Source organism: Leptonychotes weddellii, chromosome 16 (assembly GCF_054177405.1).
Source record: "Leptonychotes weddellii isolate Sample4059 chromosome 16, ASM5417740v2, whole genome shotgun sequence".
NCBI lineage: Eukaryota > Metazoa > Chordata > Mammalia > Carnivora > Phocidae > Leptonychotes > Leptonychotes weddellii.
In genome coordinates, this window is record NC_138384.1 from 12839763 (window position 1) to 12852093 (window position 12331).

A 12331-nucleotide genomic window follows, 5' to 3' on the forward strand; every position below is an offset into this window, starting at 1 on the left:
AGTAGGAAGGGAAAAATGAAGGGGGGAAAATCGGAGGGGGAGACGAACCATGAGAGACTATGGACTCTGAAAAACAAATTGAGGGTTCTAGATGGGAGGGGGTGGGGGGATGGGTTAGCCGGGTGATGGGTATTAGAGAGGGCACATACTGAATGGAGCACTGGGTGTTATACGCAAACAATGAATCATGGAACACTATATCAAAAACTAATGATGTAATGTATGGTGATTAACATAATAAGGGGCGCCTGGGTGGTTCAGTGGTTAAGCGTCTGCCTTCAGCTCAGGTCATGACCCCAGGGTCCTGGGATCGAGCCCCGCATCAGGTTCCCTGCTCTGCGGGGAGCCTGCTTCTCCCTCTCCCACTCCCCCTGCTTGTGTTCCCTCTCTCGCTGTGTCTCTCTCTGTCAAATAAATAAATAAATTCTTAAAAAAAAAAAAAAAACATAATAAAATAAAAAAAGAAAATATGCTCTACTTCACTAATATAAAAGAAAATTAAAATGACAAAAATACAAAATTCCTATCAGATTTGCAAAAATATAAGTCATTAGGCTTGAAAAAAGATTTATCCTTGGAATGCTAACTTTATAATTCCCTAATTTAAAAACTGTTGACAATCATTTCTACTCACAAGCAAGTATGCGCTCATGCATGGGTATGTGTCTATATTTATATATAAAATTTAATGCTAACATGTTCTGGAGAAACTAAGGGGAAAATAGGCATACTTTTATATTATTTGTTGAAGTTTAACTTCTGTGAAGAGAAATGTGACAATATGTATCAAAATTATAAATGCATATATCCTTTGACCAGCAATTCCACTTTTAGGAGTTTATCCTACAGATTACTTCCACACAGGAGAAATATCATAGGTAAAAGAACACTCACTGCAACCCCACTTGTAGAAGTAAAAAACTGGTAACAATTTGAATGTCCCGTAATAGGAGATCAGCTAAAATGATGGCAGACTCATAAAACAGAATATTATACAGCCATTAAATAAATGAAAATTATAAAAATGTTAATATAGAAAGATCTCTAAGAGATTTCAAGTCAATATTATGCTGCATATAGCACCATTAATTTTAAATTTACATATAAATAGAAACATACTTATGCATGAGCATATATACACTTCTCATTCTATTTCTTTCTACACATTTCAATTTCATTCTATTTACATGTATTATTTTTTTAAATAACTTTTTTTTTTTTAAGTAGGCTCCACGCCCAGCATGGGGGGCTTGAACTCATGACCCTGAGATTGAAACCTGAGCTAAAATCAAGAGGCAGACGCTTAACCAACTGAGCCACGCAGGCGCCCCTATTTTTTTAAATAACTTTAAAATATTTATTTTAAATTTAGATATCTGACCCGTGGTGTCATCCAAATGAAGTAACTATCAAATTTCCCTTCACTGATAGCTTTTAAATCCAAGAATCATAATTTCAGCATTCCAAAGACAAATCTTATTTCAAGCCTAGTGATCCCATCATCAATATCAGTTCTAAGCACAATTAAAATCCTAAAGCCCACTTCCAAGCAGAAATGCAGATCACGGGCGCCTGGGTGGCTCAGTTGGATAAGCGACTGCCTTCGGCTCAGGTCATGATCCTGGAGTCCCGGGATCGAGTCCCACATCGGGCTCCCCGCTCAGCAGGGAGCCTGCTTCTCCCTCTGACCCTCCCCACCTCATGTGCTCTCTCTCTCTCTCTCAAATAAATCAATAAAATCTTTAAAAAAAAAAAACAACACAGATCACTTACGCAGTGACAGAGTGAGAGGGGTAAAACTCCGAGCTTACCTGACTAGGTCCCCATGAAGCTGTAAATAAAGACTTTCCCTTCCCTCCCCAGCACAGATTTCTGAGGCTGGTGTCTCCACGGTGCACAGGACAAGATGTAAGTCAGAGGAGGTGGCGGCGGTTGCAGCAGCAGAGGTCGAGTCAGCTCCATACAGGTAGACGCAACCTCTCCTGACGTCTTCTCTCAGCCAGTCTCTTTCTCGAGAACCAAACCTACTTCGCCTATTCAAACAATTCCTGCTCCCATTGCGTTTCATATTTCTCTAAAAAACATCAAGAGAAAGAAATCACTAGCTAGAATGTCTGGCTCAGTTAGACACGTTCAGTCCTCACTCCACCTTTCCACTCTCGATTCTCCAACACCTCCTGTCCTGGGGCCTTCCACACCTGCCATGCCCATTCCTAAGCTGGAAAACCATTTTCTCTTCTTCAGCTGTTCATGCCTCTGTCCATCGCTTTGTCTGACCCTTTCTTTTTCTTACGTTTTCAGAAAAATATAAGATTAATAAAACGTCTGTGGACCTACTACCCACCTTTCACAAATTTTAATACCATGTCATATTTATTTATTTCAGATCCTTATTCTAAAGAATTCTTACATGTAAGAATCACATGTCTTACATACATGTAAGAATATATATGTATATGCACATATCTAGCTGAAGTCACCTGATACCCACCTCAATCCCATTTCCCTCCCTCTCTCCCCAGAAACACTCTACTGTACTTGCTATTCACCATTCCATGCATTTTTATATGTTTGCCATATATGTACATATCTATAAACTAAATACAACTGTTTTCCATGATTTAGAACTTTAAATCCTAACATACTTATGTTTCACACTGCCATTTTTTCATTTGGTTCAAAATTGGTCATGCTAATACACCCAGCTCATTCATTTGAATAATATCTCATTATATGAATATACTGCAATTTATATATTCTCCTGCTGATGGCATTTAGTTTGTTTCTAATTTTTTCACTATTAGAAACAATGCTGCGTTAAACATTTCTGCACATGTCTCTACAACGCAAACTGAAAGTTTCTCTAAGGTCCTGACCCTCTGCCTCATATCCCAAATAAGCAAGTACAGAATACTGCACAATGTTGAACAAATGTTCTTTCCATTCTAATCACGTTTCTAAAAAAATTAGTGTTGCATTTGATAATTTAGGTATGTGAAATTCACACACGTTACGGTTACCACAAAGAAAAAACAACTGCTACAGCAATATGACAACTCTCTAAAGATCAATATTGACCTACTCTATTTTTATGATGCGCCATTTCTGTTCCCTTTTTTTTTTTAACATTTTATTTATGTATTTATTTGAGAGAGAGAGAGAGAGGAGGGAGGGGGAAGGAGGAGGGTATGGTAGAGAGGAGGAAGGGAGAAGGACAAACAGACTCACCGCTGAGCATGGAGCCCTACACCTGCAGCCCCATCTCACAACCCTGAGATCATGACCTGAGCTGAAACCAAGAGTCCCACGCTTAACCGACTGAGCCACCCAGGCACCCCTGTTCCCTTTAATATAAAGGCATTTCCGCTAACACACTGCCATACCTCTCTAGCATCATTCTCCATTACCTGTCACTGTTTCAGTCACATCCAGCTATTTGTAACTCCCCAAACACACCACGATTCCACAATTCTGTGACTTGTCTGAAATGTCCTTCTCCGTCTTGTCCATCTGACTAGACAGCCTTCAAAACTCTACTCATATGTCACCCTCTCTTGTGTTCCCTATGGAGCCTTCCATGTATCCCATCCCCATTTTCTCTGCATAGCTAGAATTAGTGACTCTACTCTCTCCACAGCAGAGCCTCCTCACCTTGAACATATGTCTACTACTAGGGGGGTCACAATGGGTTTTAATCGTGTATTTGATACTTCTTCCTCTCTTCCACACTGAGAATCTATTACAGTGCCTTAATACTTGAGTGGCACACTGATGCATGCAGAACTCACAGAAATCACATCACAGAATGTATTCCCAGTTTCTACTACAGCTCAATTTGCTCTGGCAAGAGGTTGAACAAACTTGAGGGGAAAAAAATCTCCTTTTTTACAAAGAACCCTAAAATCTTTTTACCAACCACAAAGTAAATAAAAGACTTTTGCTACTATTCCTCATTGGAAGTCAGAAATACCTATAAATAAAGCAAATATTATTTTTGTAGTTACCGAGATTAAGTATTTGAGGATAACTGTGGCACCTAAAATTCAATTTCTAAGATGATAAAGAAAAGTGAAGGAAAAGTGAGAAGGTATTTCCATGTGGGAAGAAAGAAAAATATGAGTGAGAATGGCTTCATTGTTTAAATTAAGGATAACAGGTAAATCCATCATTTTACAGATATTAAGGATTAGAATATAGCTATTCAAAACCATGAGGATCATTACTGATTCTAACTTTAGATAAGCAGGATAAACCCCTGCTACAAGTAGGAATTAGGTCTCCTCTTGTCCACAAGATCATTTTCTCAAAGCTGAACTTCTCAGAATTAACAGAGGGCTTTCAAGTCCTTATTTTATAAAGACAAAGGCCATCATATTTGTATCGGTAATTTTAGTCACTGAATACAAATAACCACTGATTAATTTTAAATATTCCTTATTTTTCAGTCTTTGGGCATGATCAACTGGCCCATCTAAAAACAGTATTCTATAAGGTACAGTAACATTTATACAGAGAAGCTCTGCATTCTGCACTGAGTGGAGAGAAATTTTGCTCCCCTGCTACTTAAAGAGAGAGCAAGTAGATACTATTCCACACAAACACCAAAAAGCATCTTTAAAAAAACTTTTTAAGGTCAAATAATGGCCCAATGATCTTCGCAATCTTAGAAAAGTCAAGAAAAATCCCTGGAAGTTATTATATTAGTTCATCCAAGATTTTTCTTCTGGGAGGATTTTTAAAGTCATTTTTAGGGGCGCCTGGGTGGTTCAGTTGGTTAAGCATCTCCCTTCGGCTCAGGTCATGATCCAAGGGTCCTGGGATAGAGCCCCACATCTGGCTCCCTGCTCAGTGGGGAGCCTGCTTCTCCCTCTCCCTCTGCCATTCCCCTTGCTTGTTATGCTCTCTCTCTCTCTCAAATAAATAAAATCTTTGAAAAAAAAATTTTTTTAAATCATTTTTAAATGCATTTATAGGGGTGCCTGGGTGGCTCAGTTGGTTAAGCATCTGATTTCAGCTGGGGTCATAGTCTCGGGGTCCTGGGATCAAGCTCTATGTCAGGCTCCCCAATCAGAAGGGAGTCTGCTTGTCCCTCTCCCTCTGCCCCTCCCCCTGCTCTCTCTCTCAAATAAATAAAGTCTTAAAAAAAGTGTTTATATATTTCCCTTAAGACTCTAAATCCTTGGCAGCTCTTTCTGCCCATGGGTTATGTCCCTATGCTTTAATAAAAACACTTTTTGCATGGGGCGGGGAAGACTATAAAAATTCCTTAAGAACTTTATCGAAACACATGTGTTGTTGGTCAAAGAATGATATCTCCTATTTATATGATATATTCCACCCAGTGAAGATAAACTGCGGAGTTAGACCTTTAGTAGGTATCATTCCCTTAAACCTGCTCAATAGGCATTTAAAAGACCTAGATACCAAGCAAGCATAGCCTTCTAGCAATAATCTAGATGGACTGTTCAGCTATTATTAGTTATTGCTGAATTACCTAGTGCTTCCTTCTCCCCTGCAAAAAGCATCAGAAAACCCTGGAAAGGCCAATACTGTCCGTTGATAGACTATCAGCTTTTAGAATCACTTTTCCACTGAAATTGATAGATTAAGAAATGATATTGCTTCCCTTACTCTTATGTAAATCTGTTGACAAACTTTTCTAAAAGGGAACAGGTCTATAATCAACTCTCACATCAAACAAGCGTAAAAGAGCATATTTCAGATTTAAATAGGGGCCCCTCGGTGGCTCAGCTGGTTAAGCGACTGACTTGATTTCGGCTCAGGTCATAATCTCAAGATCGCCAAGAGGCTACAGAGCCTGCTTGAGATTCTCTCGCTCCCTCTCAAAAAAAAAAAAAAAAAAAAAGATTTACACATACATTTCTAGAAAGTGCAAGTCTTTAGAGTAGGCCATGAATTAAGTACCACTTCAGTTTTAAGCTTTTAACTCTCTAAAAATTAAAATAACATATGAGGGCTGTGATCAGTTCAAAGATGATAAACTATTAAACGCCCCCGTACAATTAACTCTAAGATATGTACGGGAAAAACAGAGTCTGGTCAAGTAACTCTCCCTACTCACTGAGTTCTATTAGAATGTGAAATACCATAAGGTAAGAGATAGGCTCCTGCATTCAAAACTTTAAAACAATAAGGGCTCATCTCTAGGAATATATGTTAAGGAATATTTTGGAAAGGGTGGGATGAGATAAGCAGAGGAAGAATATTTCAGTTCATTAAAAATCATTTTGGTATTCATTGATTTTTAAAAACCATATACACACATTACTTGGCTAAAAACCTGAAACTAGTACTGCTGAAAATTGATCTCATGGCACTTGCTGCCCAGTTTTAACTTCATATCTTCTACAGTCTGAGTAAAAAAATAATCCCAAAATTGTAGCAAACATCTGGAAAACTATGCTTCATAGCTACTCCCAATAATCTTAAGAGTATTACAAATAGGGCGCCTGGGTGGCTCAGTCGTTAAGCGTCTGCCTTTGGGTCAGGTCATGATCCCAGGGTCCTGGGATCGAGTACCACATCGGGCTCCCTGCTCGGCAGGAAGCCTGCTTCTCCCTCTCCCACTCGCCCTGCTTATGTTCCTGCTCTCGCTATCTCTGTCTCTGTCAAATAAATAAAATCTTTAAAAAAAAAAAAAAGAGTATTACAAATATCGTACTTATATTCCAACAACAGTAAAGGGGTACATTCTAATTAGCAATTTGCTAAATAAATCTGGGAGTAGATTTTGAATCAAACTTTCCAATACCCCATACTGATGGACCTAGATCTAATCTGGCTAAATTATATTGGCTTAGTTATATTAGCCTTTTTATGAAGATCTGTATTATTTGACAATAATGACGCTCATAACTTTGTAGTTAGTATAAAAGCATTACAAAAAAGAACAGTAAGCTTTTTTCAAAGGGTCTTCAAAGAACAAGCAGGAGATTATGACTTCTACCTATATATTCTTTTCCAGTTTCACTTGGCACAAAATTCAACCACTCAGCTACTTAAGGAAACTTAAGTGTGCAGAACACACAGCACCTGTTCTCCATAGCCAATCCCATTTATTTGCAAGGATTATTTAAAGTGTTAACCATATGCAATAAAGCAAGAGACACAAGGGCATTAGACACCGTCAGGGCGCCTGGGTGGCTCAGTTGGTTAAGCGACTGCCTTCGGCTCAGGTCATGATCCTGGAGTCCCGGGATCGAGTTCCACATCGGGCTCTCTGCTCGGCAGGGAGTCTGCTTCTCCCTCTGACCCTCCCCCTCTCATGCTCTCTCTCTCTCTCATTCTCTCTCTCAAATAAATAAATAAAATCTTAAAAAAAAAAAAAAAAGACACTGTCAGCCTCCCATACCACCAACCCAGTACTATAATCAAGATTAATTTCTGGCATCTTTCTAACGGTCCCCAGATTGGAGCCCTAAGGAACCAGCGGTAAATTTGACCACTTCCTGAAAGTCTAGGAAGGCAGGACCCTTTGAATCAAGAGCCTCCTTTCTCAATTCCTTCCATCTCACAATTCACTCCCTCCCCCACAAAAAGTTGTTATTAAAAAAGCCAAGGTTATCTTCTAGACCAGAGGGCATTACCTATCTCTCAGACCTGCCATTTCCTGATAAGCCAGAGCAGCACAACTTTTTTTTTTTAAAGTTCATTCACAATTTACATTTGATGACCTTATAGTTTTAAATAAATATCTAAAAGCCTTAAAGTAATTATACTTAAAACTTATGGTTAAATAAGTTAAAATAAATATGTACAAGGTCTATGCAGAAGTAAAGGTAAACTATGAAAAGTTATTGCTTTAAGTCACTGCATTAAGACTGAGAGGTAACAGCAGAAAAAAAAATGTTTTATATTTTAGAGAGCTCTATTTTATACTGTCTCATGGATGGATTCACCAGATGCTTCACACCTATTTTTTTTTTCGGTGTTCCCATCTTTGCAGTGTCCTACAAATAATCTCAATATACAGTGCTCACCCTTGATTCCAATTAACAACTATTACTTAATGTATTTTTTAACATCATGTATTTTCACTGTTTTGCAAAGTATTTTTGAAAGACACCAAAACCTCTTAATTTTCTGTCCTCTCTTCCGTCTCGCTGGCAAGTTTTAAATACTGCTGATTTCCTCTTCTAAAACTCTAGAAGGAATTCTATTTCATCTCCAAAGGACATCTAGTTTATATACTTGACCTACAGAAAAAAATCCTCTCCAACTATTTCAGAGACCAGAAGAAAACCATGCAGTTAGTCTCCCAGAACCCCTCCTTTAAATCATCTTCACTGTCCCCTGCCGACCCTTGTGCATTAAAACTTCTTGCCATCCCCTTCAAGGCTCCACTCCCCGCCTTGCCAGATTCTGCTTTCATTTTCCTCCTACTCCCCCCAATTCCTGCCCCAAAACCCCGCTAGCTGCCTGTTGCATAACCTCTCCCCCATTACCGTCTCCCTGGATTGTTAGCCCGGCTCCCGCAAACAGGAATGCCCTTTTTGCCGAACCCCTCCTCCCTGCTGCAACACGCCCAGAGATTCCCCGAGATTAAGCTCCTCCGCGGGTTCTCTCTCCAGGCGTGCAGGTGGAGCTTGCAGGCCGGCGCCTCGGAGCGCAGAGCCGGGTCCTAACTTCGGTGGCGAGCCCCGAGGGCAGAGTCGGCCCGCTCCACCCGGCGTAGCCCCGAGCACACGGCAGCGCCCGGCCAATCACCGCCGCCATCCTCCCGCTGGGGTGATGTCTTCAGGTGTCCGGGGAGAAAGCCCTGCGTACTTCCAGCCCCGCTCTCGGGCCACGGGAGACCGGTCCCCGGCCCTGAACGAGGCCGAGGGCGGCCGAGGCGAGCCCCCGGGTCCCAGAGGAGCCGGGTAGGCGGCGGCGGCGGGGCGGACGCCGGACCGAAGGCGTGGGCCTGCGAGACGGGTGGCGCGCGCCCAGGGATGGGCAGCGGAGGGGAGACGGAGGCGGCCGAGGCCGAGGTGGGGGCCAGGCGCGGAGGCCGAAGCGGGGGCCGCGGCGCCCCCAGCCGGACTGCGGGGCAGCCGGGCGTTGAAGCGGACTGACGCGGCGCGGGGGTCGCCGACTGCCTCGGGCACTGCGCGGAGCAGGGGCGGCCTCTCCCCGCCCTTGTTCCCTCCCCAGCCCTCCCGCCTCACCTTCAGGACCCGGATCCCTCCCGGCAGGCGGCTCGCGGGCGCTTCGGGTGGCTCCGGGGGCTCGAGCGGGCCCGCGGGCCCCGGCTCCACCTCCCCCATCGGCAGCGGAGGCTGCACAGGGACGCCGGGCCGGCGCGACGGCGCGCGAAGACTCGGCGGCGCGCGCGAGCAGCCCGCGGCCCCGCCTCCCGCGGCCGCCCGCCCCGCCCCGGGCCCCGCCCCTCCCGCAGCCCCGCGGGACCTGCGTAGCTGCGGGCCCGGCGCGGCCCAGACTCCGCGAGCCGCATCCTGGCTGGGCGGCTGTGCCGACCCCGCGGGCGGAGCCGGGCGCCTCCGCAAGGCTGGGCCTGCGCCTCTGGCCGCCCTCAGTTTGGAGGACTGAAGCACAGGGAGAGTGATTTACTGCTATCCCCGCCTCCGAAGTACCGACTGGACTTGGGGCAGGTGGGGTCTGCACCTGTTAGTAGTGACAGGACGCTGCCCTCCGCAGAGGGTGGCTCTTGTAACTTACCTCTCCCAGACGTTTCCTCTTTCACCTCCAAAACTGGCCTGGCACCCTCAAATGCAAAGCCCCACTGAACGGATTGTTGAGAACAGTCACCTTTGCAACGCCTTTTCTCTTATTAGAGATGCTCACTATGTTCTTTAGCAAATTCGACCCAACCTCGTGTACAAAATGTCAACTCACCTCCCAGCCATATTTTAATTCCCTTTTCTCCTCCTTTAGTAGAAGTATCAGAATTCTTTACTCTGCCTCAAGCCACAATATGGTCTAAGACCATTTTATTATTTGCAAGGCTAATTCAGAAAATCTTTAAAAGTTAATTTATTATTTTAATTCCTGCAGTGATGGTACTTTGTGGCTAGCCAGTCGGCCAAATTTGGAGTCAGCCCAATTCCAAATTTGAGCTTTACCTCTTATTACACCTCTACCCTTGTGCAATTTACTTGATTTGAGCCTTTGCTTCTTAGCTGTGAAATAGAAATTAGTATCTGTCTGGCAGTTATTATCGAGATTTTGTAAAGGCATACAAAGTGCTTAGTAGGGATTCATAATAGTCATTATAATCCTGATTTTCCAAATTTAGAATTTACTCAATTCCTCAGAGTTCTCTTCCTGTAATTTCTACTCTAGATTTTCCTAGGAAACCTTTTAGACTTCTGGATTTTAGGGCTTTCCTTCTTAAACAAGTGTTAATGAATCTTCAAGCAATATGTAAGGAATTAAGCAGCAAAAAATCAGTAATTCCCTGAGCTTTGAATTGGTAAAAATAGTATCACCTTATCTACTGCTCCAGCTTGCCTAGCCCATACCAACTATATGGTTAAAATATTTTAATTATAGGCTTAGTACAAGAGGGTTTGAGATCTAACAGTACAGTCCGCACGTGCCCCCTTTCTACTATGAGATATGTATCCGTTTGGAGATCTTTTCAATTACAAGACAAAATCTGACTCTGTACAAAAGTTTGGCCACTACTTTCTCCCTTCACATGAACTACTTTGCATATACTAAAATTCCAATCTCCAGTAGTCTTCATTTGTCTCATTTTAAAATTAAAAATGACTTCTATGAGTCTGGTATAAAGTGAAAAAAGCTCTCAGGTTGACTACCTCCTGGGTCTTCCTTCTACCTTGAAACTACTTTCAAGAAAGCTACTCAAAGTAGTTGAATTCCCATTTCCGTGCTTACTGGGTAACTTCTTCCCGCAGGAACACTGGTATATAAGCTGTAAGCACCCATATGGGGAGAGAAGTGGACTTTGACAGAGGAGGGAAGGGACTGTGGAAAGACCAAAATGTGGTTCAGAATTAGTGTTTCTAAAAAGCTTGTTTGAGATTTTATACGTTACATTTTCCTGATCTCATAAGCAGCTTTTTATTGATTAATCATCTGAAGGGAAAGGATTTTATCCCAGGACCAACATTTTGAGTTCATGCTGGGGAATAGCAGTGGTAGATTGGGTTTTTTAATTAATGGAATAAGGGCTAATGCATCAATTCAGAATACAAGCATATGCTAAAAGTTATGTATTTCCTACTTCTTCATTCATCAACAACAGTAGTACCTCTTTCAAAAGGAAAACCAAAACCAAAAAAAAAACTACCAACCCAGATATTCCAGGGGATCATTTACGATGCAACTCTTGAAAGGTCTCCATGTTTTAAGATCCAATTCGGCAATCAACCAATTGGATTCTCCTTTTTCTTTCCAAATCATGTACTGCCATTAACATTTTATATTGTTTCAAAGGTCATATATTCATGTTCTTCCCCAGTTCAAGGCAGTGTGCATTATGTATGCCAAGGGTTATGTAACTACAATTTCTGGAAATGGTAAACAGCTGAAACTAACCCTAAAAATAAAATCCTCTGGGAATTTCTGTGCAAAAATCCATCTGCCCTCACTGCAGGTTCATGGTTACAAAAATCACTGTTTAGATCAAGCCAAGAGACAGAGAAGTCATTTCTGCCTCCTCTCTGTATCTTTCCTATAAGCAGCTGTACATACCTCTCTCTCTCCACCTGGGGAGGGAAGGAGACACACACACACTTTATCCCAGGAGCTTTTCCTAATCCTCACTACAAAATCGAAAGAAAGTCTAGAGAAGAAAAGTTTGTCCAACTATGGTAGAAGAGCCATAAGGTCTTACCACATTCACTTATTTATAGCTAGTTCCCACTCCTTTAATGATCACAAAGTCATCTGTAGGCCTAAATCTCTTTTCTACCTTAGGTTGAACAGATTTAGATTTTTTTTTTTTTAAGATTTTATTTATTTGAGAGAGAAAGAGCACAAGAGTGGGGTGAGGGGCAGAGGGAGCAGCAGACTCCCCACTGAGCAGGGAGCCCGATGCGGGGCTGGATTCCAGGACCCCAGGATCATGACCTGAGCCGAAGGCAGACGCTACCTGACTGAACCACCCAGACTTTAGAAAGTCTTTATTTTAGTTCCAAAGAAACAGGTAGTATTTACCTGGCCTCAGGGTTTGAAGGGATATATTTTCAAAATATGGGGACAACTGAACTAGGGGAGGAAATAGCATGGAAAACCCTTAAAAGTGATAAAAATTACCTCAGTCCTTCTGGACTGAAGTTCAAATCTCAACACTATTTATTGTATTGTTGAGTAAATGCCTGAAGTCTATTACTAGCTAAAC

General features: G+C 42.3%; 1 protein-coding gene across 1 annotated transcript in view; it reads right to left on the reverse strand.

The window, feature by feature from the left end:
- The window catches only part of PHLPP2 (PH domain and leucine rich repeat protein phosphatase 2), a 59252-nt gene extending 49934 nt beyond the window's left edge, over positions 1-9318 (reverse strand). Inside the window, exons 1-2 of the mRNA XM_081807872.1 lie at positions 9171-9318; positions 1812-2074 (exon numbers count right to left, since the gene is read on the reverse strand). Of these exons, the coding sequence (XP_081663998.1) occupies positions 1812-2074; positions 9171-9269 (362 nt within the window). The 5' untranslated portion in view covers positions 9270-9318. The remainder of the gene's footprint in view (positions 1-1811; positions 2075-9170) is intronic.
- Positions 9319-12331: the final 3013 nt, after the last annotated feature.